The sequence below is a fragment of the Macaca mulatta genome, chromosome 3, assembly GCF_049350105.2.
Source record: "Macaca mulatta isolate MMU2019108-1 chromosome 3, T2T-MMU8v2.0, whole genome shotgun sequence".
NCBI lineage: Eukaryota > Metazoa > Chordata > Mammalia > Primates > Cercopithecidae > Macaca > Macaca mulatta.
This window is the reverse complement of record NC_133408.1, coordinates 91,335,698-91,362,521: the sequence shown is the minus strand read 5'-3', so window position 1 is coordinate 91,362,521 and position 26,824 is coordinate 91,335,698. Positions and strand designations below refer to the sequence as shown.

Genomic DNA, 26,824 nt, shown 5'->3' with positions numbered 1-26,824 from the left:
GCTCTTGCCTGATGGCTATCTGGATGTGAGGCAGGACCCTCTGGCTCTCAGGCCTGGAGCTGTTTGTCCTCAGCCATAAACTGTCATCCCTACTTGGCAGTAGAGGTGTGACCCCCCAGCATTAATCTATGATCTGTAAACAACACAAAAAGATGGCATTAGAGCTACAGTAAGAAACTGCACCCAAAACCTGGCTCTTAGGTCTTACTGAAGAGATTTCACAGCTATATAGGCTAATTATGATAAAAGTTTCAGAGTGACACTCTGGGGGATTTGCTGTCTCCTGCCAGGGCCCTGAACAGGCAGGATGTCTGCCACCAATCTGACCACATGGCCAGAAGCCACAGGGACCCTAGAGCTATGGTCACCTCCCTCTACCAGCTGTGCCCACCTCCTCCAGCCTGGGGCCTCTGGCTTCCTTTGCTAACAAGGAACTCTTGGTGCTTCATGTTACAAACTGTAACTTCTATAGGATTTAAGTGTCTGAATGCTCATCCCCAGAGTCAGTCCTCTGCAGAACTTTCATAATATTTCCTACACAGCTTATCTGTGCCTAGATCAACACCAATAATATCTGAAACATTATTATTTGCAGATATTATTCTGCAAAAATGCAGAATCTATAATTCAGGAGAAGCAGGATAAATGAGATCTCTCAGAAAGCAGACATCTGATGCCCAAATCCGTAACAGCTGGTGAGGTCTCCTTCTCCTGGAGGAACAGGTGTCCCCAGCTCGCAAAGCTGAGGACTGGATGGCTTTCACACAGCAGCACATGAAAGAGCTAAAATGATCCAGGGCAAAGTGGCCTTAGTCCCTTAGCCAGTTTCAAAGACTACTGATTTAACTCTCTTTTTTTGGTTTGATTGAACAAACGCCTCCCTGCTCCCCTTTCCCTCTTTCCCAGGGATGATTTGCACCTGAATTGCAAAGTCTCTCATAATCAAGTGAAGTACACTTAGGAGGCCGCAGTTATAATCATAAGGAAATTAATGGGCTTCTTTTCTCCACTTTCCTTCTTGAAACGTGCCTGTCTTCCGGCATAGCTGCTCAGACACACAACGGCTCTGGATTGCAGTTTCTAGACCAATGCTCTCCACAGAAGGGCATTACTGGGGTCTATTTCAATGAATTCAATTGATGACCAAGATGCAAAGGACAGATCGTTGGGATGACAGAGATGATATGGCAGGTGAGAACACTGTGCTGAGGAAGAAAGTCAGATTAGGACCTGCCTGAAGCTTGGGGTCCTTTTCCTGATTTTCTTTCTTTTCTTTTTTTTTTTTTGTTATTATTATTATACTTTGTGTTCTAGGGTACATGTGTACAATGTGCAGGTTTGTTACATATGTATACATGTGTCATGTTGGTGTGCTGCACCCATTAACTTGTCATTTACATTAGGTATATCTCCTAATGCTATCCCTCTCCCCTCCCCCACCTCACAACAGTCCCCGGTGCGTTCCCCTTCCTGTGTCCAAGTGTTCTCATTGTTCATTTCCCACCTATGAGTGAGAACATGTGGTGTTTGGTTTTCTGTTCTTGCAATAGTTTGCTGAGAATGATGGTTCCAGCAGCATCCATGTCCCTACAAAGGACACAAACTCATTTTTTTTTTTATGGCTGCATAGTATTCCATGGTGTATATGTGCCACATTTTCTTAATCCAGTCTGTTATTGATGGACATTTGGGTTGGTTCCAAGTCTTTGCTATTGTGAATAGTGCCGCCATAAGCATACTTGTGCATGTGCCTTTATAGCAGCATGATTTATAATCCTTTGGGTATATCCCCAGTAATGGGATGGCTGGGTCAAATCGTATTTCTAGTTCTAGATCCTTGAGGAATCACCACACTGTCTTCCACAATGGTTGAACTAGTTTACAGTCCCACTAACAGTGTAAAAGTGTTCATATTTCTCCACATCCTCTCTAGCATCTGTTGTTTCCTGACTTTTTAATTGCCATTCTAACTGGTGTGAGATGGTATCTCATTGTGGTTTTGATTTGCATTTCCCTGATGGCTAGTGATGATGAGCATTTTTTCATGTGTCTGTTGGCTACATTTTCTTTCTTTTCAATTGGTGTTGGTTCAAGATGCCACAAACCAGAAATATAGTGGGAAACAAGGATGAGATGTATATCCAGGGAGAAGGTGACAGGGAAGCAATAACCAACAAGCATATTAAGTACAGGTGAAATTCAGATATCACGTTATGCAACAAGCACATGCCCATGAAAGCCCCACAGTATGACTGAGGCCTAGACCCTTCGACTCTTAGTCACAGCCCTTAGTGCTGGGTGAGTGGGCATGGGTGACAAACCCGACCACATTCAGAGCCATCAATAGCAGCAAATTAAAAGTACTAAAGGCTGCAATATGCCATTAGTTATTATTGCTAATTAGGCCTTTATCTAAGGACAAAGATTTTGCTTCTGTATGAAAGCATGGATACTGCTTCTGCTCTCTTTAAGTTGGCCAATGCCCTTCCCTCTGCTCGTTATTCACACACAAATGGAAATGTGAAAGTCACACTCTAGTGAGATGTTATGATATAGAAAACCAAAGGACATCTCAGTTCAAAGGATCAAATGCTTACTGTAAACCAAGAAATGTTGCATATAACCTTAATGACTCAGTTCTTTGAAAGAGATCTTTCATTTTAACAAAAATTCTTTTGACACAGCACGGGGCAGATGATCACAACACATCCATAATCCACAAAGAAACCACTGGACTAGGTGGAGCAGTCTTCCTGATCTCATTTGCTGTGTACCAATCTCCTACACAGGTGGAGGGAAGGCCCCTTCCCTGGCAGATCTTGCAATATTGACAAGGCATCCCAAACTAATGCTCTGAAAGGAAACGTTCTCCTTGATAATGTATCTCAAGAACAACTCTCTGCTGGTGGCTACGACTTAGACAAAAGGAACAAAGCTGCTCCAAGCTTACCCCCAGAGGGAGGAGGTCATCCCCAGCACACAGATTCATGTCTACACAGGGATGTTTGTCTTTCTCCACTCTTGAAGCAACTGTCATTGCAATCTTCCTCATTTCCCCACCTTGCCAAATGCCTTCTGCACAGACAAGGGACCATGCAGCAGGCCCCTTTGGTGTCACAGGAATCCCCTGCCTCTAACTGAGATCCACATTACCTTGTTGAAGTCTTCAGAAGTTGCCCTCATTTCCTTCCATGTCTTGTTCAGGAGCTGGATACAGATGCAGAAAAACTCCTCAAAGGATCTGTCGTGGGTGAAGAACATTGGGTGGAAGTCGTTGCAGGTCTCACTAGCTGGAGGAAACATGGAAAACAAGGAAAGAAGTTTTAAAACAGTGAAACGCGAGGACATAACCACAGGTAGGTGCCCCAGAGGGAGACAAGCGGAGGTATCTTTGGTTCAGGCAATAATGGCGAAAAAGCATTTCTGAAAAAGCAACCAAAGGATGGTCCCCATACAACTTGGAAGCTTAAGGGCAGATAGCCAGACCTAGCCTTAGAGACATATTTTGACTGACAATAGTCAGTCCCTAACCCATGCCAGGACATGACCCCCTTGGCTTTGCTCTAAAACTGCTGTGTTGATTATGAGCCCTATATCTGCCTTCTTGACCTTATACAGATTATTCAAACTGCCCTCTCAGGCACAGCTCCTCCATCACCCTCAATTTCCTCTTTCTTATCAGAATAACTGGCAGAAGATGGGTTTTCCTGAATACACGATTAATTGCAACTTTGAAAATAGCATCCATGTTTATTTCTCCAGGGGGCTCTTTTCTCTCTTATGGCAGTAAGCAGGGGACATTTGAGATCATTAACCATCTGATGCCATTAACCATTTGTTTTACATTTCCAGGCACAGATGGCTGGAGGTCAAAGCAACCCGAATGGCTTTGAAGGCGGCAACTGGTCCAGTCCTGGGCAAAACCGTAAAGTCAGCCAAAATTGCCTTCAAGCCCCCACTGGAGAGCTTCCTTGGGTCAGACCTAGTGCTCTGAACACTGAACTTTAGGTCTGGTTCCTACTCTCCTCCTCCTCCTCCTCCTCCTCCTCCTCCTCCTCCTCCTCAGTCCAGCGCCCTAGCCCCTCCCATCATCCCATCAGTCAAGCTTACATTTTTACAGCCCTTCTGTACATTAAACCTCATTTGATCTTTACAGTTCTTCTTATCACTCATGTCTTATGGATGAAAATACTGTGGAGCCCATGGAATTAGGGTTTGTGACCCCCAAAACCAATACCCTAAGGTTTTTAAAAAATAAATATATATGCTGTTACATACAGTGAAAGTCTGTCTATTTTATTTGGAATCTTTTTTTTTTTTTTAATTTTACTTTAAGTTCTGGAATACAAGTACAGAACGTGCAGGTTTGTTACACAGATATACATGTAACATGGTGGTTTGCATGAGGACTGGATGACTTTCAGGCTTTCACACAGCAGCGCATCAACCCATCATGTAGGTTTTAAGCTCTGTATGCACTATCTGTCCTAATGCTCTCTCTCCCTTAGCCCCCCAACCCCCAACTAGCCCCGGAGTGTGTTGTTCCCCTCCCTGTGTCCATGTGTTCTCATTGTTTAACTCCCACTTATGAGTGAGAACATAAGGTGTTTCATTTGCTGTTGGAGTATCTTCTAAGGTCAATTCATCCTCAAGGCTCAGAATGGTGGGGTTTCAGGCCCTGGAAGTCCAGGATAGGATGGAGGGAGGGGTGGGAACAGACTTACAGCAGAGACCTTCTGTTCTCGGGGAGAGCCCTGGTGCCTGCCATGTAGATGAGCAGTGGATCTGCTTAGAATCCTACAGAGCAGGCCCCCAGTGAACAAACCCTGATCAAATCTCATGGACACACACTCAAGGGTACCCAGCCACCAAGCTATTACACACCAACCTCTTCTCTCTTCAACCTTCATGAACACAGTGAATTTCAGACTTCTCAACAGTTTAAAACAACAGCAACGTAGTGTATATTTGCACAGCTCACCACTTCTAAAGGGCACAACCTGATTTGAAGATATGGTAATGCTGTTTTCTTCCGAATAAAGTAAGGGCATGGGCCAGGAGCAATGCACAGTCCTGCAGGAAGAGTCCAGGGGTTGGGGGACAGAAGATTTGGGTTCAAGTGCAGCCCAGGCCAATCAGGAGCAAGTCACTTCACCTTTCTAAGCCTCAATTTTCTTAATTAAAAAATGGAGGGCTGGGCACAGTGGCTCACACCTGTAATCCCAGCACTTTGGGAGGCCTGGGGGGTGGATTATCTGAGGTCAGGAGTTTGAGAGACCAGCGTGGCCAACATGCTGAAATCCTGTCTCTACTAAAAATACAAAAATTAGCTGGGCATGGTGACACGCGCCTGTAGTCCCAGCTACTCTGGAGGCTGAGACAGGAGAATCGCTTGAATCCAGGAGCTGAAGGTTGCAGTGAACCGAGATCACACCACTGCATTCCAGCCTGGGTGACAAAAGCAAAACTCCACCTCAAAAAAAAAAAAAAAAAAAAAAAAAAACAGAGGAAATGAAATCGCCTCTGCCTTCTCCCTAGGCTTCAAAGCAGATCAAACAAGTCAACTGATGGGAAAGGAAAGTACTTTGGACAGGATAAAAGTTAACATCAATATGGAGGGAAGTGGTGGTGATGACAATAAATATTGCACCTGCCTACGGTTTCCAGGAACGTGAGTTTTTCTGTGATTTTTTTTTCCCACTAATTCCTAGTCCAACCTGTTCACATTTCAGCAGTTAGAAGCAAGAACATATAAGTCATCCCACCCCAGCCTGAGTCTAGCAGAGAGATGGCAAATGTGAAGTTCTGACCTGCGACACAAAGCTATTTAAGAAACTCAGAAGATCAACACTGGCAGCCTGTGCAGTTTGCTGCCCTGGGAAATGAGTGGTCGGTCTCACTTTCATAAGCACCAAAGCTAATGAAATTTACAAATCTTCAGCTGTACCTTAAAACACTGTTGCCATCTAAGAACTTGTTATTAATCCATATTATCACAGTATCATTTTTGGATCTAGTGTGATTATATGTGTACTTTATGCCCTAGTAAAAGTTTTTATGTGATGAGTGGAGCTAAGATAGCCAGACAAAACTGAGACTTGCAAGCCCTGCTCTTGCTTGGGTAAAGAGGGAGGGAAGTGACATCATTAGTAATTAACTAAACAATTTGTTGGGTACATATGACATGCCAACGGTTCTACAAGCACTATTCTTGCAACAACCCTCGAAGGTAGGCCTTATGGACATCCTCATTTTATATATGAGAAAGGTAAAACTTGGATAAATAACACCTTCCATCATGAGCTTTTTTTAGTCAGCCCCAAATGAGCATCTGAAACCCACAGTCAGCTGCTCCAGCAGCAGACTTCCTACCTTAGTTGACATCAAGAGCTCACTGCATTTCTTTGTGGTTGCTGCTTTGAAAATTAATTCCTCCACCCACTCTCTTAGGTCTCCCGTACTCCTCCTTCAACATAAACCCAGATCATGACCTGCAGTCCAATGTGGATCACAGCAAGTACGTAGCCAGCATCTGCTGACTGAGAACACTCGGCCATGAGATAGCAGTACCAAGGCCAGCAGCCACGCACCGGGCACTGGATGACGGACTTCATAGTCACTTATTATGTCAGGCACAAAAGGAAGATATTACTAACTTCCTTTTAAAATTATAAATAGGAGATTTAGAAAGGCTTGGAGACTTGTCCAAGGTCACATAGTTTGCAAGCAGTGGTGCTAGGATTCAAGGTCGAGTTGGCTCCAAAGCCCATCATTGTTCTGCTTCACTCGCTTTCCTCATTCTGTTTCTCAATTAACCCTGCCTCCAATGCACTTCCACAAACACAAATCTGAAACAAGTGTTTTTCTATCCACAGAAAATATTTATGAAGTAAAATCTTACAAGAGGCGCAGCTTCATCTATGAATGCTTATGTATATTTACTGTGTGAGATTCCTCTGCTTTCCTCCTAGTACTCGTGGCTTACGTGGAGTTAGGTTGGAATCACCAGGGTTCCGCTCCCCTTCTGGACCTTACGTCTCCTTTCCTGGGTCTGGGCAAAGCTGCACTCTCAACAACTGTGTTGAGCAGCCAAGAAATCGTCTACATGGTTCCTAGCTTCTGCTGAACCAACTCTTTTTTCTTCCTCAAGGTATTTTATCTTTCTCAGCTTCCGTAACATATCAAGGTTTCCTCAGGTACTCAGTCACTGGGGAAAGGTCACACTGGATGAATGCATTTGATTTATTTCAAGAAACTCACAAGTTGGGTTTCATGTTAATAGAACTTGAGTTTTGTTCATGACAACAATGTGCCCAGCTAAAAAAGTACAATTTGCAGCCTCCCTTGTGATTAAGAGTCATCATATGACCCAATCCCAAATAACAGGTAAGTGAAAACTGTTGGGCACAGTTCCCAGGAAAGACCTTTAAAAGCGGAAAGACTTGGTTGACTTGTGGCCTTTTGTCTCTGCCTCCCCACTTCAACTTCTTCATGTCTGAAACACAGGAGTGATGACCGGAGCTCCTGCAGCCATTTTGTCAGCATAAAAATGAGGGCTATACCCTAGACAGTTAGCAGGAGCTCCTGATGACACTGTGGAATCACCACAGCAAACTGGAATTGGAATTCTTTTGTACATAATTCTTTGTACACAATTTGTTGGTATGTAATTTGTTTAAGCCATGTGAAATTACTAATATTAAAAAGAAATGCAAACAAGTACATTGACAATAGCATAAGAAAACGTGCTCAAGATCACTGGAGGTCAGAGAAAACACAGGAATGAGGAGGCAGGATACTACAGCGGTGAGAGCGAGACAAACTTGCATTCAAATAATTAAATGTGATGCCCCCTAGTGTGCCATAAAACCTTAGACAAATAAACGCTCCCTGAACCTGTTTCCTCATCTGTGAAATACATAACCACAGAAAGTTTGTAAGCACCAAGTTAGATTACGTACATAAAGTATGCAGTAAAGTGCCTAGCACATGGCATAGGATTAGTAAACGGTGGCTATTAGTTACTATTTTTTTTTTTTTTTTGAGACAGACTTTTGCTCCTGTTGCCCAGGCTGGAGTGCAATGGTATGATCTCAGCTCACTGCGACCTCTGCCTCCCAGGTTCAAGCGATTATCCTGCCTCAGCCTCCCAAGTAGCTGGGATTACATGCGTGTCCCACCACACCTGGCTAATTTTGTATTTTTAGTAGAGACGGGGTTTCTCCACATTGGTCAGGTGGGTCTTGAACTCCTGACCTCAGGTGATCTGCCCGCCTTGGCCTCCCAAAGTGCTGGGATTACAGGCGTGAACCACTGTGCCTGGCCTAGTTACTATTTTTAATCAAGCACCTGGCATAGGTTTAGTAAATGGTGGTTATTAGTTACTATTTTTTTTTTCTTTTTGAGATGAAGTCTTGCTCTGTCGCCCAGGCTGTGGTGCAAAGGTGCAATTGTGGCTCACTGCAACCTCTTCCTCCAGGGTTCAAGTGATTCTCCTGTCTCCTCCCGAATAGCTGGGACTATAGGTGCCCGGCTAATTTTTGTGTTTTTAGTAGAGACAGGGTGTCGCCATGTTGGCCAGGCTGGTCTCAAACTCCTGACCTCAGGTGATCTGCCTGCCTTGACCTTGCAAAGTGCTGAGATTACAGGCATAAGCCACCATGCACAGCTGGTTACTATTTTTAATCAAGTACATGGCATAGGCTTAGTAAATCATGGCTATTAGTTACTATTTTTAATCATCATCCCCAGCACATTATATAGCTTCTTTTTTTTTTTTTTTTTGATACAGAGTCTCGCTTTGTCGCCCAGGCTGGAGTGCAGTGGCCAGATCTCAGCTCACTGCAAGCTCCTCCTCCCTGGGTTCACGCCATTCTCCTGCCTCAGCCTGCCAAGTAGCTAGGACTACAGACGGCCGCCACCCTCGCCCAGCTAGTTTTTTGTATTTTTTAGTAGAGATGGGGTTTCACCGGGTTAGCCAGGATGGTCTCGATCTCCTGACCTCGTGATCCACCCATCTCGGCCTCCCAAAGTGCTGGGATTACAGGCTTGAGCCACCGTGCCCGGCCTATAGCTTCTTAAAGACTCCAACAATTCTAGGAGATGAGGAAGGAAAGAGGAATCTGGTGAACGGCCTTTAGGGTCCCGTAGGTAAGGGCGGGTAGAGTCAACCAATCATTCTTGATGATTATGTCAAAAACCTACTGAAGTATTCAGACTCCAAAGCTGAAACTTCACATGAAGAGGTAACTATGTGCAGGGTAATCTTTTAAGGACTTTTCCTGTCTGAACTCTCTGAATGTGTAATAATGACAAAGGTACTATTATTATCATCCCTGTTTCACAGATGAGAAAACTGAGAAGCTGTGAAGATGAGTAACTCGCAACGACAGTGCCAGAAATCAAATCCAGCATTCTATCTCCAGCACTGCTGTTTCTGACCTCCACATGAAGGGGTTGGCCTGCCATCATTCTAAGATTCTTGAAGACTCCTCCTTTGCAGGGAGATACAGGCAAACAACAAAGTAAGAACAACTTGGTTCTTGACTGGTAACAAAAGAAACAGTGATGTTTGTGTATGCGGATACAAACTTCATCAGTTCGCTGTGAGGATCAAACGGGAACAGTGACTAAGACAGCAAGCTCAGTTCAAGTGTGGGCCAACGGGGTGGCCATGTTCACCATTTATCAAGTGGAGCCTCTCCCAGGCTACACATTTATACACATGAGCTTGTCACCTTGCAGAGACAGCCTAAGTCTAAGAATAGAGTTCTTAGGTTTAAATAAACAAATAAAAACAGGAAGGGTGAGGTTTATTATTGTTTTTAAAGGAAAACAACACTTACTGAGAAAAAAAATTAGCAGACAATTATTTTATAAACGAAATTTAGAGAGACACTTTCAATGAGACAAAAATAGTAAGACGTTTAAAAACGAAATTGTTTTAATGACACTATTTTTAACACAATGAGATTTTACTTTATTTAAAAAATCCAACACAATGGTTTTTTAAGTCTGGAATATTAAGATATTTTCAGGACTGAGGGTACAACAGATTCTATTAATTTGCTGGTATCTCATTCACTTATAAGCAAGCCAGCTTTGAAAGCAGCTATAACCTGAACATATATGTTTTTAAAAATAAACATAAGAATGCTGTACACTTATGTACCACTTTGCCTGTCAAAGTAGATGTATTCCTATTTTGCACTGGGTAATGTGTGGTGAGGCAGGTACTGTCACTGGCTCTCAGAGAACAAGGATTACTGCAGTGTAGCAAACAAGCAATGAAAAATGAGTGTAGGGAATGGTTCTAGAGCTGACCATACCCTTGCAAAGGTCACTGCAGCTCCCTGGGCTCCAGATTTCCTACCTGTAAATGAGTTGGGCTAATTGATTTGTAAGGCTCTTGCCAAGTCCAAAATTACAGCAGTCTCCATACACATATACACCAGATAATGTATCTTCAACTCCCCAAAGTCCATCCAAAATTATAGAATTTAGAGAGTCTGCCTGCACTGAACTTTAGTTCCTAAACTACTATTTCCTTTATTGACAGGATGACGACACATTTAATTTAGAGTGTAAAGACATTAGAGTGGTATTTGATAGGTTTAGCAAATGTTTGATGAGCAAGGATATATTCTTTCTTTCATAAGAAAATTGTCAATTGTTTTTACACTTTCTCAACTTGTTAATCGTACCTAATGCAGACCATTTCATAAGGAAATTACTTGACTAATGATAGAATGACAAGATCACAGGAAAATGCATACCATTTTTGCTCTCACAGAAATTTTCTAAAGACAAATACACATTTTCAGATGCTGAAAAGCTCTGTTTATCCTTTCTATGACCTTGGTGATGCTAAGAGAGACTCTGAACCCATTCACAAATAACAGAGATTTGGGAAGCACTGGGCAAGTATGAATATTTTTTACCATGACTTCATGAGCTATTGCAACAGACTTTGGAAATGGTGCACTTTGAAAAAGACACACGCACTGGTCTAACACAATGGACATTTTGTTGTAAAATTATGAATTACAGGAAAAAGGGAATACATCATACACACACAAAGGCATTTAACATAGAAAAACTGCTAGAGCAGTCATTAAAATCTGCCTGGTGATCCACAGCACAGAAACTTACAGTAGAACTATTTGTGGTTCTATGGTCAGTCTGGATAATATATTTATGAATTCTCTGATGCAGATGTATATTTATACCTTTGTATAAAAATAATCTTACCCTACTTAGAAAACTTTGAGTTTTCTATTTTTAAACCTGGTATTCCTTAACGGTTTGATTTTGGAAGGTGGTACTGCGTGGGGAGATGCTAAAAGTTCAGAACCTTTTGTAGGTGGGAGAGGTGAAAAGAGGAGAGTGGGGTCAAGAACTTGAAGTTCCTTCACTGCCTATGAGTTCAGCCTAGATAGAAGCTACCACCCCTGCTATTTCAGGACAGGGGATCAGAGGCTTTAAACTTTCACAGCTCTTCTCAGCTCCTGAAGTCTGGTTTAATAGAACTCTGGATAGTCTTTTGTATCCTCAGCCATCCTAAAAATAGTATAAAATTTATACTAAAAAATAGTATGAAATTTATCCAATGCCTCATTGTTCACCTTCCCTTGGGCCTTTTTTTGAGGACATGGAGAGAGGAAAAAAAAATACCGACTAGTGTTAAGGCTGAAAATCAGACTCATAGCACCAAAAGACAGCCAATTCAGCAAAAGTAATCAGAGGCCACATCCCAGGCACACGGTGTGTGTTAATAAAAGAGCAGAGCTTCTGCAGCCAGGTTGGCCTGCATGCAAATTTTGACGTCACTACTTAATAGCAATGTGACCTTGATCACCTTAAAATTCCTCCATGCCTCTATATCCCCATTAAAAAAAAAAAAACAAAACAATGGCATCTATCTTATCAGGTTGCTGTTAAGATTAAATGTAGAGTGATTCATATATTAACTGAGATAAAATCAGCACTCGATACATGTCAATTTTAGTAGTTTTAATAACAAAGTAACTACTATCGTACCTAGCTAAAATGCCAAATTTGGAAAACTTTTGGGACCAAATATAAAGACTTGTAAAATGACAGCAATGAAGACAGTGTGATATTGGTGTATGGATGGAAAAACAACAATGGGACAGAATAGGGAGTCCAGAGATCCATATATACAGTTACTGGATTTATGACAGAAATGACACTGCAGTGGAAAGGAATTTCAATTTGTTGAACTGGGCCAGTTGTATATGCATCTGGAAGAAATGAATTATGACTCCCTATCTGCAAAGATCAATTCTGCATGAATTATAGATCTCAATGTGAAAGGAAAAACAATAAAGTTGTTTTCATATAACATAGGAATATATTCATGATTTTAAAGTGGGCAAAAGTTTCTTAAACAAAACAGAAATATCATTAATCATAAGAAAACAGTTTGATTCTATTATATTAAACTCAAAAACTTGTCAAAATATACAATAAAAATGGCAAATTTAGAATACAGAAAAAACTTTAACATTATCTAATAAAGAACTGCTATCTATGACACATAACCACTTCTATAAGCTGTAAGTCCCTAAGAAAAAGACAGACAACCCAGTAGAAGAATGGGCAAAATGTAAATAGGCACTTCACAAAATAGGATGTCTATGTGGCCAACGAACACATGAAAAGGGGCTAAGCTTTTTAAGTCACAGAAAAAAATATGTAGCTTTAAACCACAATGAGCTACTTTCATACGTCCACCATAAGGGCTAAAATAAAAGATGGAAAACAGTAAGTGTTGATAAGAATGTGGAACAAATGGAATCCACTGTTGATGGGAGTGTAAAATTGTTCAACCACTTTGTAAAACAGTTTAGCAGTATTTACTAAAGCTAAAATATTCTTACTTTATAATACAGCAAGTCTAGCCAAAGATATAAACCCGACAGAAATGCATACATATGCATTCCAAGAGAAATGTATATGAATGTTCACAGAGGCACTATTTGTTAGAGCCAAAAACTTAAAACAATCTAAATGTCCATCCAGCAGATTGGATAAATAAATTATGATTTATTCATACAGCAGCGTACTTACTACAAAGAAATTATTTTTAAAAATGCTACACACAATATGAATGTATTCAAATAACTTTCACAATAACATGAATGAACTGAAACAAACATAATGTGGAGCAAGAAGAGCCCCACACTAAAGAGACCATAGGATATGATCCTATTTATTTAAAGGTCAAAACAGGCGAAATTCATTCATGATAATGGAAACAGGGTATTGTTCTTTCGGAAGGGAGAAGAAACTGAGACTGAGAGGATGGCCCAAGAGGGCCTCTGAGGGTTGTTTAATACCTTTTCTTAATCTAGATAGTAGTTACATGGGCAGTTGGTGGTTTGAAAATTCATTGAGCTGTGTGTGCTCTTTGGATTTGAACACCTCTATGTAAGTTACACTTTTTATGAAAAGTTAACTTAAAAAGGTGGAATATGAGCTCTCTAGGAGCAGATATCCTGTCTATCCAGCAGACAGGATAAAACTGTAACATTTCATAATACGACTTCAGTGGGCTTCTCAGAATGAGTGTTGTGTGTATCCTGCCCATCACCTCTAGAAATAGGGATTGACATTTTATATAACTAGGTTTACTGGCTGGGTAAAAAAGTACGTAACTGGTTTATGCAGGCATCCTGGACCAATCACCTAACTGCTATCAGCTTCTGAAGTTGGGCAGGGGGTACCTCTCCATACCTGGACTTTAATTTAATTTCATCTGTTGGATGGCTAAATGAGTATATGCATGCATTTTCTTGTTTTGGAGATGGAGCCTTGCTCTGACACCCAGGCTGGAGTGCAGTGGCACTATCAGGCTCACTGCAACCTCCGCATCCTGGGTTCAAGTGCATGCCGCCAAGCCTGGCTTTTTTTTTTTTTTTAATAGAGACAGGGTTTCACCATGTTGGCCAGGCTGGTCTTGAACTCCTGACCTCGAGTGATCTGCCTGCCTCAGCCTCTCAAAGTTCTGGGATTACAGGCACGAGCCACTGGCCTATGCATGCATTTTCTTTCATGAATGGGGATCCCAGTCTTACTGAAGGGTACTGCAGATGTTGATGCAAAAACTATAATAAACTTGACTAGCTGTGTATGAACTGTAAAGAAGTGTTGCAGGGTTCTTTCAAATCATCTCCCTCTCTTTTTCCTTCCCTCCCTTCCTTCATCCATTTATGGGTGCTTCCTTTCTCCCTCCCTCCCTCCTTTTCCCTTCCTTCTGTCCATTAATTCATGTGCACATTAGTCCATCAGTCGGTCCATCCATCCATCTAACTAGCAAGGTGGTTACGAGCATGGCCCTGGAGCCAGTCTGTCTGAGTTTGGATCCTGGCTCTGCCACTTATTATCTGTGTGACCTTGAGCTCATGAGCAAGGAGAGATGGGTAAAAGCCAAGGCTGAAGAAACCAGCAGACATCGGTTCGCACAACGCTTTGTAGACCGCATTAGGGAGGTGAACTCATTCCACCTGCAATGGGAAGCGACTAAAGGGGTTTAAACAGGAGTGTGAAAAAGTGACAACTTTCCACCTCTTTTTTTTACTCTTATTTTGGTCTCTGTTTAATGAAATTAAAATTCAGGTGATTTGGCCGGGCGCGGTGGCTCAAGCCTGTAATCCCAGCACTTTGGGAGGCCGAGACGGGCGGATCACGAGGTCAGGAGATCGAGACCATCCTGGCTGACACGGTGAAACCCCGTCTCTACTAAAAAAAAATACAAAAAAAAAACTAGCCGGGCGAGGTGGCGGGCGCCTGTAGTCCCAGCTACTCAGGAGGCTGAGGCAGGAGAATGGCGTGAACCCGGGAGGCAGAGCTTGCAGTGAGCCGAGATCTGGCCACTGCACTCCAGCCTGGGCAGCAGAGCGAGACTCCGTCTCAAATAAATAAATAAATAAATAAATAAATAAATAAATAAAAATAAAATAAAATTCAGGTGATTTGAGGATTCTTGTTATTATGGAATCCAGTGAACTGATATTTCAGCATATTAAGGATGAGTGATGAACCAGGTAAATACCTTAGCACAAAGTGGTTAGGAGTGTCATTCTGGAGGTAGGACTGCAGCTAGAATTCTCCCTCTGCCACTTAACTGTGTGATCCCAACCAAGTCTGTTCATGTCCCTCAGCCTCTTTTACTATGATGAGAATAACAAAAACTCGTATCTTGTAGAACTGACTGAAGATATAGTAGAAAGATTCCCATAAAATGCTTAGTCCAGCACCTGACATTTGGTAAGCACTTCATAAATATTAGTCATAAAATGTTATGCAGAATAAAAATATGATTTTTTTTTCAAAAAAGTCCTTGCTTTAAGGTTTAACTTGTGGTGAAATCTTATTTACTTAGCTTCGCGTTAGAAAGGTACCCTAATCTCCTAGAAAGTTATAGAGCAGCATTCCCAAGGTCATCTTCTGAGATGTTGAACTGAAAGGCGAAATATGCAGAAATTCCAGCAAATTGAGATTTCTGTTAAGTGCATACCAAGTAGCCCTTGGGAATTTGCTTATAATTGAAAAATGGTCTTGCTGATAGGTTCTGTGTTTGCTCTTTTCCTTTGTCCTCCAGTTGAAAACAATCAAGACGTGCACAGAAACAAAACCTGGATCATTTACCCTTCATCTGTTGGCAAAATAATCATTTCTGGAGCTGCTTTTAGGTCTAAGAAATGTTCTTTCTTGGCCCAAAGAGAAAAAAATAACAGTAAAAAACAACGAAAAAAATTTTTGGAGAGGAGTATCAAGTTTGTGGTGTGAATTAGCAATACAAAACTGAGTATGAAACACACTTATCTTGCTAAATACATTTTACTTACCTTCTGGGAGTGGTGTTGATGGAGCATAGGGAGATGTGGGTAACTCTATGCATCAATCTGACTGGGCCAAAGAGTGCCCAGATTAAACATTATTTCTGAGTGTGTTTGTGAGGGTATTTCCAGTAGAGATTAACATCTGAATAAGTGGACTCAATGAAGTAGATAGCTCTCCCCAAGGTGGGTGGGTAACACCCAATCCCTTGAGAGTCTGAATAGAACAAAAAGGTGGAGGAAAGAGGAACTTAGCCCTTTTTCTTGCCTCTCTGCTTGAGCTGGGACATCTCATCTCATTTTCCCCTGTCTGTGGACTAGGAGTTACATGATCGGTTCCCCTGGTTCTCAAGCCGTTGGACTTGGACTGAATTACACCACCAGCTCTTCTGGGTCTGCAGCTTTCAGATGGCAGATTGTAGGACTTCTCAGCCTCCATAATTACATGAGATTATTCCTTATAATAAATCTCATATATATATACTTACATACATATATAATATATATATTCTATATATACATGAGATTTATAAGGAATTCTCTCTTTTGCTGTCTCTCCAAATATACGTATATTTTATATATATATAAAAAATATATAAAAATAAAATATGAGCTATCTATTTTTTCTATTGGTTCTGTTTCTCTGGAGAACCCTAATACAAGAAGGGAGAGCAGAAGATGAAGAGGAAAATTCTAGTTGTGTGGTAAACAGTTCAAGGCAGGGCAAAGGAAAATATATTCAAGTGATTTCTGCATACTCTTGTTAAAACTTTATGAGGAAAATTATTCAGAGAAATGGCACATTAAGAGACTATCATACGGCAAATTTACTGTGGATATAAGTAATTGCCTGTCCAACCATGTGAGATGGGCACCTGAGGATTATGTTGGGATACAGGCAGATTAATGAGCAGTTGGGATGTCCCTCACTGAAGACCCATTAAGAACTGTGTCTGTCTTGCAGAGCCATGGTGTGACTTTAGATTACACCTTAACCTGGGGCTCAGAGCACTAGCCAGGTCTAAGGAGCTGGCAAATGGGCTAAAAATAAGAAATTCTGTATTGGATAAATGTGAATTTAAGGATAAATGCCAAGGATTGCTCATTGCACAGGTTCTTTCTTGTCTTTGGTGCTCAGTAACTGACTCCCCTTCAAAAGTCATTACCTTGTAGTGATCACCTGTAGTGTTAGGGAAAAAATGCAAATGCTTTAGCAAGGCATTCAACACTCATCTAAACTTGAGCCAACTCCACTACTTCTTGCTTTTCTCTGATCTATGAATGCACCCTAAATTCAACCATAATTTGTACCTCTGTGTCAAACAAACCACCCCTGATTGCATTTCCACATGCTTAGCTGATGGTTTTCCCTCTATTTGGAGCCCACTGAGTAAACCTCCAAAGCCCAGACCTCTGCTAATGGTACTTCACTTCTAAAGCTCTGTTCCACTTCTTGATGCTTTCATAGGTCTTTCGTTTCCTCCTTCCATTTGGATTCCCACTCCTGATTAGAAGCCTAGGGAAAGTGGGGAGGCTGACTTAATCATGTCTGCACCCTTCATGGCTCACATGACCTCACATGGTCAGCCTTCCAGAAACACGTGACTGTACTCCCTTCCTTGGTTTCCTGCCTCCTCATGCCTCCAGCTACATGCTTTTCTTCTACGTGGCTTTCATTATGTTCCACTTCATGCACAGATCGTGGAGTATCCCCTAACATACATCACAGCCCTCCTGCAGTGGGGCCAGCACAGACACACAGCACTCTGGAAGGCTCCCCACAAGCTTTACCCAGTGCCTTAAAATAGTCCATCCTTCAAAATGACCCATTCTTCCTCCCTCTCTCCTCCAACTTTCTGAAACTGAGTGTAGATGTTCTCTTAAAAGAGAACAATGAATAACATCACAAAGAAGCAAACTCATTGCACAAATTCAGCAGAAAACAAAAGCAAATCTGATTATGTTTTTAAAATACAGAGACATAGCCCTCCTCTGTACAATTGCCAACACGTAGTCCCCAGAAAGGGGATTCTCTTTACCATGCACCACCTGCCCCATTTACAGGAACCTACTTTGAGCAGGAGTACTGGGCTTAGTGCTCATCTCAGCCTCTGCCAGGATGAACATATCGCCTCAAGGACGGCATAACATTGTCAACTATGTATTAATCCTGGACAAAGGCATTAAGGGAGATGCAGGGGATATTAAGGGAATGATCCATTGACAATCATGCTTTGGTCAATGTGAGATTTGAAAGGATAGAGACGCATACTAGTAAACAAAAATAGAGTTAAATCTTGTAATATTTTTGCCTATATACTGTTTGGTTCAGTGTCTTAAACAAGTGAGTGTGGCAAGGACCATAGCTCTTTGCTCCCCAAACTCGTGTGGGAAAGGTCATGAGTGGAACACAGAGAGGCGCTCTTAGCACATGAACGCAACCCCAGACCCCAAGAAGCATATCCTCAAGCACTGTGGTAACTATTTAGGAAAAGGTCAAGTTTCACACAGCCACTTAACTGAGATTTACAAAAAAAGGGAATGCTAAAGGATAAAGCATTAAATATCAAACCAGTAACGGCTGGCTGGAAAACTTGAAAAGGACATAATCTGAATAACACGACACTTGGGGGATCTGCTTCAGCAAATTAGGAGAGCCGCCTAGAAAGGTGAGTTGTTTATCTTAGAATATTGCAATGACCATACACCGGGAACTGTTTTTTTGTTTTGTTTTGTTTTTTGTTTTAAACAAGTATTTTCTCATTTAATCTTCATAACAATATCACAAAGTTAGTGCAGCTATTATCATCCCCATTGTACAGATGAGAAAACAGAGGCAGAGGAGTGAAGGAGCTTGCCCAGACTCACAGAACTAACAAGAGGAAGAGCCAGGGTTTAACAACAGTTTTAGTACAGAATTCCTGGTACTTTGCTGCTCACTGGAGAAGAATTTCCTTTCATGGAAAAAGCAGAAAGTTAATACTTTCTAGAAAGCTTACTTGCCGTGATTTTCAAAAATAGTTGATTCCACTTCTTTTTTTCTCTGATCTTCCATTTTTATGGAGACTTGATCTTGTCAACTATCTAATTTTTGGACATGCAATCCTTACAGTTGATAAAACAGCACAGAATTTTCCAATTTATCCATGGCAAACGTGTATTCCCATAGAAATGTTATTGTTTTAATATTACTGGGAGGAAAAGTAGACAATTCACAGACTTTTCATTTCAAGGACTACTTATTTGTTTATTGGTTTTATAAATCTTGCTCTTTTAAAAAAAATTCTTTTTTTGAGAGAAAGTCTCGTGGTCTTGCTAGGATGGAGAGCAGTGGCATGATCACAGCTCACTGCATCCTTGAACTCCTGGGCTCAAGCGACCCTCCCGCTTCAGCCTCCCAAGTACCTAGGACTGTAAGCATGTGCCACTACACCTAGCCAGTTCTTTATTTTTTGTAGAGAAAAAAGTCTTGCTGTGTTGCCCAGGCTGTAAATTCTGATTTCAGTACACAAGATACCAAATGCATCTCCTTTAATACAAGGCTAATATCCTGAAAGATTAAGAAATTCAAGCTAATCAGACCAATTTATTTCTTGCCATGCATTTATATAGTGCTTAATATATAACAGCCACTGTTCTCAGTATTTTACAATTATCAAGTTATTTAGTTCTCCTATGACCCCCTATAAGACAGGTTTGGGTCTTATTTCCATTTCATAGGTGAGAAAAATGAGGCACAGAGAGGCTAAGTGACTTGCCCGAGTCACACAGCCAGAGAGAGGCAGAGCCAGATGTACATGCAGGAGGCAAGCGGCTTTCACAGGTTGTGATCTTAACCAGATCTGTGTATAACCAGTGCACTCAGAGGTCTCCTTGGCCCAGAAGCTAAATAAATACATAATTGCTGCCATTATGCAGTAGGAGATGTGAATTTGCCCACAGTTCACATAAAAAGACCACAGGCCTCTTTGATCCTGACTGATCACATACATATCAAAGATTACCCCAGGTGTCTCAGATTTTAGAATCTCTCATCAGTAAGTAGCCAAATTATATCAGTTTGATTCATTACAAACAATTCCATGCACACTGATTTCTTTAAAAAAGGAAAGAAAAGAAAAGAAAACAACCACAAAGATTACATAAGCTGGATTTCTTTATTTCACAGAAAGCGCCTCAAAACCAAACCAAAACAACCAAACACAACAGATGTTAGTGTTTTGGTGGTATTTTGGGAAATAAGTTTGAGTATAACACAGCATACTCACTAGGGTGTGCTCTCAGAATGTATTGCACTGTCTTGAATGTACAGACATCCTGGAAGGGAATCTGGTTTTGCAGTTAATAAAAATTATTTGCACCATAAAAACGCCCTAATAAAATTAGGTTTAAACTCTTGTTATTGGTATAAGGAGTCTACTTTTTCATTCTCCACATCATTGTAAGCTAATTGGTATTCCTATGAATAAAACATTATTTTTTTTATTCCTGGGCCACTGGGATGGAGGCACGTATAGATTCTGCCTTAGAAATCTGTGTTTGTGAAGAATTAGAGTCTTAAATTAATGGGAGAAGATCTTTTTTAAAACCTTAGTTTCCTCCTAAGTTGTTTGTAATACGGGATGTCTGCTACTTTTTTTCTTCAATCTTACTAACTTATAATGATAATCAACCCCTGAAGGTTCTATAAGATCCCTGCAAGTCTTTTCAGGTGGCTGTAATCCAATCACAGACATTGCCTCCAGGAGAATTTGCCCTAAACCAAATTCAGTGAGGGCTACTTTCCTCTCCAACTTCTTGGCCGCCATCTTTCTCTCTCTTCTTTTTAAAAATCTTCACTAAGTAGAGACCATTTTAGATAAGAACACAACTTAATGAAAACCTAAGGATGAGACTAAACATAAGATGCTTTTAAAGGAAGAAAAATACTGATGAAATTGTTCAGAACTTCCTCCTATGTGAAATAAGAGTTGATACTCTCAGGCGTTTTTGTTCCCATTCCTTGCAGATATTTTATTTTATTTCTTAGTCATTCAATTTTGTTACTAATATTTGAAACTGGTTTTTTCTCTCCCTTGACAAATGCATTCTGAAACTTACATTTTATAAACACCTGCCAATTCTCTAAAACCAGAGAGCATTTTTACTATTCTATTCTCCAACACATAGAAGTGACCCAGGACATCTTATATGGTTAATACAATGTACAATAAGATACCCAATATGACAACATGGTTCTTAGTAAGAAAGACATCTATCGAGTATGTGTATATATTCACGCAGGTTCTTTATGAATGGCTTCAAAATTATTTGATAGTCATTAGGACCTCACAGGGGAAAAAAGCATCAGCTCACTAATACTGGAGAAGAGATATTTAGATAATTGTTCTTCTTCCCAATCTCATTGCTCTTTCTTGTCTCCTTCACAGATTTGTTTTTTGTTTTTGTTTGTTTTCCTTACGCCCAAAGTTCTTTTCTCACCATTCTTTTCTTCTCACTCTTCACTCTTGCCGAAGGAGGACTAAGCTGGTCCTGAAGCTTCTACGTTCATAGATGCCAAATCTCTACTTTGAACCAAGATAGCTTCCCGAGCTCCAGACAACTCCTTAATGGATACGCCCATCTTAGCCGTCTCTTAGCCACCTCAAAGTCAAAATTAACAAAACGTTAACTCCTAATCTTTATGGCTTATCCAAACTTACTAGGTTCTCCATCTCAGCTATTTCCACTCAGTTGGCCAGGGTAGCCTTGACTCCTCTCTCAATCACCATCTCACAAATATATTACATTTACTCCTTTCCTTTCCCATTGCCACTGACCTTGGTTCAGGTGCTCATCACTGCTCTTCTGGATTAAGACAAAAGGCTACAATGGTCTCCCAGCCTCGGGACAGAACCATTTCCCTCACTGTCTTCCATGAGGAGCTCATGAAAACCTAACTACAGTCACGTTTATAGCCTCTGCTTAAAATCCTTCAGATAAAGTAATGCCTCTTCACAACTGACTCGCCCTGAATGAGATGGTTTCTGGGACAGCTTGAAAAAAGGTTTCCAGAATGCATTTGCCAGGAGAAAAGAAGAAAACAACTGCAAAATTTTGAGAAAATAAGAGAATAACCAAAAACATAAAATAAACTGTTCGGAAGACTTCTAGATTTAATACATGCTTTTCCCTCTGCCTTAATCACCCTTCCTCATCTCAGTCCACTCCTCAGTGGTAACTCCTGCAGGTCTTTCAGAATCCAGAGCAGTTGTTCCCACTTCCGAGGGATCCTTTTACGCCCATTCTCTATAGGTCAAACCTTCTAAGTGTCTCCATCTCACCCTCTGCCAATTTTCCAATGCTCCGTTTGCTTTTATGTCTCCCTGTGGAAATTAGAAGACCCTTGAGGCTTAGGAGTATGCCTTCTCTCTCTTTATATATTCAGTACTAAGGGCCTCAAAAAATGTTTGTGGAATGCATGCTTACACGCGAAGTAGGCCTTATCCAATGCAGCCAAGTTCTTGAAGTCACAACACTCAAAAACTCTTCTTCTCCTCACATTTGAAATATTGCACTGAAATATTATATTCTTGATAGTGACAGTTAATCATTAAACATCCTTCCCCACTGGCAAAACAAAACATGACCACAGGAGAAGGCTCCGTGGAGACCATGCCCACACATTTCAGTGCCTGGGCTAAAATAAGCATGTAAGTGTGTAGGACTAATCATCATATTGCACCAGGAAGCGCGCCCTTCCAGATTTAAAAATATACTTGTTTGTCTTGATTCAGGCTGCTCCTCATTCCAGGCCTGTGTGAGTCATTGGAGAAACATCCTATTAGAGTGCACCCCTACTGATTGGCTTCCTTTGTATGTTCACGGTGACTCAGAAGAGATGACTCACAGTTCACGCTTATGACAAAAAGAACTTGCTCTCTCTTCCTTTTCATTACCCATGTTTTGCAGGCTTTATTGGCACCTTTGAAAAACATCTAAGGGAGCAAGGGAAAGGAAAACACAGGGGGCAGCCTGAGTATTGGCATTACTTATTTTTAACAAGCAACCCTACTTAAAGCACCTTTTATCAGAGCAGCACAGATATACTTCAGAGGCCTAATACATCCAACACTCACATTATTCCTGGAAGGTCACTAACTGGATGCTATTGCTCCACCGTGTCAGTTGATGGGAAGGAGCGATGCTCGAAGGACATAAAGATACTTCACAATGTCCCTCTGCAGGGGTGGCACCCAACACTGGGCTCTCAGAGCCGCTGCTGATAAAATGGCTGGTTAGATCATGCTGTCTCGGTTATAATACCCAAAGCCTTGGCCAAGGAGAGAGAGATTCTCCAAAATAATCAGTGGTCAAGCAGTGAGCATGAAGCAAAGTGAGAGGACAATCCAACCATGACAATCTTCTGGTTGCCTCAAGACGCTCATGACCTCCCACTGGAAGAAACTGTTGGGCTCTGTGCCAGTCACAAAGAACAGAGGTTAGTTCCCTTCACTCTACTTCAGAAAACATTTCTGAGTGCTTATCCACAGAGATGGATCAGGCATAGACTCTGACCAGGAGAGCAACAAGATAAAGTGTGGTGAGTTATACACCACAAAATAAGGACGGGTCAAGTGTCTACAGAGTCCAGGGGAAGAGTTGGCTTTATTTTTTAGAGAAACTGGCATTTGAATTGCACCTAAGGATGGGTGGAATCTAAATCATACTTCTACACTTCATCTTAGCCAAAACGCCAAGAAGCGATAAAATCATATTTCTGAATGTGTTTTTCTTTCAGAATAATTTACTAGTCAGGCTCATTTCAAATTCCATTTACATTCAGACTCCACATTCCATAATCGCTGTCTCCTGGAAGCCATTGAAATGCATGCATGTACGTCTGCCTGCAAAGGAGACACTTCTGTGTGCAGTTCTGTCGGGGTGGGTTTATGGTGCCCAAATGAACGGAGCAGGAGCAGCGCAAATGGGCTAAGTCCAAATTGCTCCCCCTTCCAGGGGATCCTTGTGCAGTGAGCTCTGCCTCTGCTTTAATAAAAGCGGATAAAAATACTTGCCACCTACTTACCTCCAAGGCACACTGCAAGGCTGGATCGTGTTCACAGCAGTGTGAATTTTTCAGGAGATAAGTGCTCTATGAAAACAAAGCTTTATTATCATAAATGTTGAGAGAAAATGAAGCAAAACCAATGTCTAGGCCATGTGTTTAGTGTAAAAAAACAAAAAACAAAAAACAAAACAGAACAAAAACCAAACAGACACCAGATTATAACTTTCTAGCAAGCTGGCATTCCAGTGTCAAGGCCTGAATGTCCCTTCCCAGGGAGTAGGGCTACAAGGGTCCCGGTACACGGAATATCTGATGAAATGAAGCAAATGCAGTATTTTGATGACAGATGTTTCTGATAAGAATACAGAATTTGGAAAAGAAATTGCAAAGCAAATCTGTCCCATGATGTGAGATGAGGGACATGAATACTACAGACCAAGATCATCAGAACTGATCCCTAAAGAACTGTGAAGAGGACATGTAGAGGACACTAAGAGAAAGACTATTCATTGCCCAAGGCAGAAAGGAGTGGGTGGTTCAGAATCTTCAGGGGTGCGGAATAAAGACAACAGAAGAGAAAGGGAAGACGTGAACAGTTAGCTAGTAACTCCATTAGGTTTAAGATAAGAGAGACAGTGCTGTGCAAAAAAAAAAAAAATAATAGAGCATTAGAGGACTTAAATTGTATTCCCATGTACAAATTAGATATACGTTTAGGAGGTGAATTATTTCTAATTCCTCACAACCTCACACAGTTGAGAGATCAGAGGGAAAAAAACATGTAATATAACATGAGTTAAATTGTGCCCTCCCACCCCCAAATTCCTATGTTGAAGTCCTAACCCCAGTAAGAATGCGACTATATTTGGAGAAACGGTCTCTAAAGAGTGAAGCTGAAATGACAACAGGGTGGGCTCTAATCCAATAGGACTGGTGCCCTTATAAGAGAAAGATATTAGGATACAGACATGAACAGAGGGAGGCCCATTTGAAGACACACGATAATATGGTCATCTACAAGCCAAGGAAACAGGCCCCAGGAAGAAACCAACACCTTGATCTCAGACTTCTGGCCTCCATAATCATGATTTTTAAAAAAATTATGTTGTTTAAACCACTCAGTCCGTGGTACAGTTGACCTTTGAACAACATGGAGGTTAGGGGAACCAACCCTTTGTACAGTCAAAAATCTATGTATAACTTTTGACTCCCCCAATACTTTACTAATATCCCACTGTTGGCTAGATGCCTATCAGATAGCAAAAACAGTTGATTAATACATATTTTACATGTTATATGTATTATATATTGCACTCTCACAATAAAGTCAATCAGATAAAAGCCTTACTGGTCCTTATGACCCCCTGATCTAGAAGCTGAATTAGGGATGTTGTTTGGGGGCAAGTAGACCATTTCAGTTTCTTTGATTTTGAACTTATGGGGTTCTGGGTGACAGGGGCATTGTCCAATATGGAAAGCACTTTAAAAAGCAGTCCCTTACTGGCAAGGTACTTTCTGACTTCAGGAACAAATATCCATGGAACCAATCCAGAAAAAGGGTTCTTTTTGTCCAGAGCTCCTTCTTGTACAACCAGAAGACTGGAAGCTGGTGTTTATCTCCTTCCTTCAGGGGTTGGAAGTGAGCAGCTTTATAGATAAAGGCAGCCCTGATCATAAACCCAACTGCATTTGTCCAGAACCAGTAGAGTTAACCTAGTCCTTGCAGCCTTAAATCCTGGTGCTTGCTTCTCTTCCTTACCAATAAATGTCCTTGGTGGCATTTTCCATTTCTCCAAGATAGGGCACTTTCATCTTCATTAAAAATCTGTTCAGGCAGATATCCTTTCCCCTTAATGATTTTCTTAATGGCAGTTTGGAACTCATATGCTTCCTCTTGTTGATAGAAGCTATTTCTTCTATCAGCTAGACACTTTTAAAGATAAACTTCTTTCTAAAATTATCAAACCATCCTTTGCTGGCATTAAATTCTCCAGCTTTTGATCCTTCATCTTCCTTTTGCTTGCAGATGAAAGTGTTCTTGCTATTTCCTCACATGGTAGAAAGAGAGAGATGGCAAGCTCCCTGGTGTCTTTTCTGATAAGGGCACTAATCCCATTATGAGGGTCTCACCCTTGTGAACTCATCTAAACCTAATTACCTCCTAATGGCCCCATCTCCAAATACCTTCACATTGGTAGTTAAGACCTTCAACACATACATTTGGAGGGAGGACACACTTAAGTTAGTAGCACTTGGGAACTCTGAGATTGAGGCTTTTTCTTGAAAGAATTAGAAAAAGTTTTATGAGGTTTAGAAAATGAGTCACTGCTGCATTTTTTTTAAAAAAATGATTTAGTTTGCAAGGACAACCACATGGGTGCAAACAGGCTCACAAAATGAATGGCCCTTCATATTACATACTTATCAATGGGCAGAATGTACAGATTATGACATGCCATGGTTTGAGGTCAACTGGTTTTGTTTGTTTCAAAATGCTGACATTCCTTCCATAATAATAGGAGCTGCTTTGACTCCTAGAAGCCTCCTGGCTGACTGAAGCCACTGACTGTAGGCCATGGGGAGGGGGAGATACAAGGGCAGGTTCTTTTGTAGTAGGCTCCTGCTGGTGGGCAGGGCACATAGCAAACTGTGTCTTTGTTTCTTTCCCCACAAAACTGGAGAACAGATCTATCATTCCAGTTTGTCTTAATACTGACTCAACAATGAGGGGAACTGAAATGCTGAGAGGGCAGTTTGGACTTTTCACAGTTACACCATCAGAAGGAAGCACTGTATGAGCACAAAAACCCATCAACATTGTCCTTATGGAAACAGGGAAGCAGAAGCTGTTGCAGTCTGCACCGTCTCCTTATGGGAAAATTTTCCTTTTTAGTCTGAGGCTAGTTGACTC

The 26,824-nt window shown here is 41.2% G+C and overlaps 1 protein-coding gene across 6 annotated transcripts in view; it reads right to left on the bottom strand.

Moving 5' to 3' along the window:
- ELMO1 (engulfment and cell motility 1) overlaps positions 1 to 26,824 on the bottom strand; it is a 575,941-nt gene that overhangs the window by 157,261 nt on the left and 391,856 nt on the right. For all 6 annotated transcript variants that reach the window (XM_015133709.3, XM_077995014.1, NM_001257647.1 and 3 more), the window contains 1 exon segment: positions 3,154 to 3,290. In XM_015133709.3, coding sequence (XP_014989195.1) covers positions 3,154 to 3,290 — 137 coding nt within the window.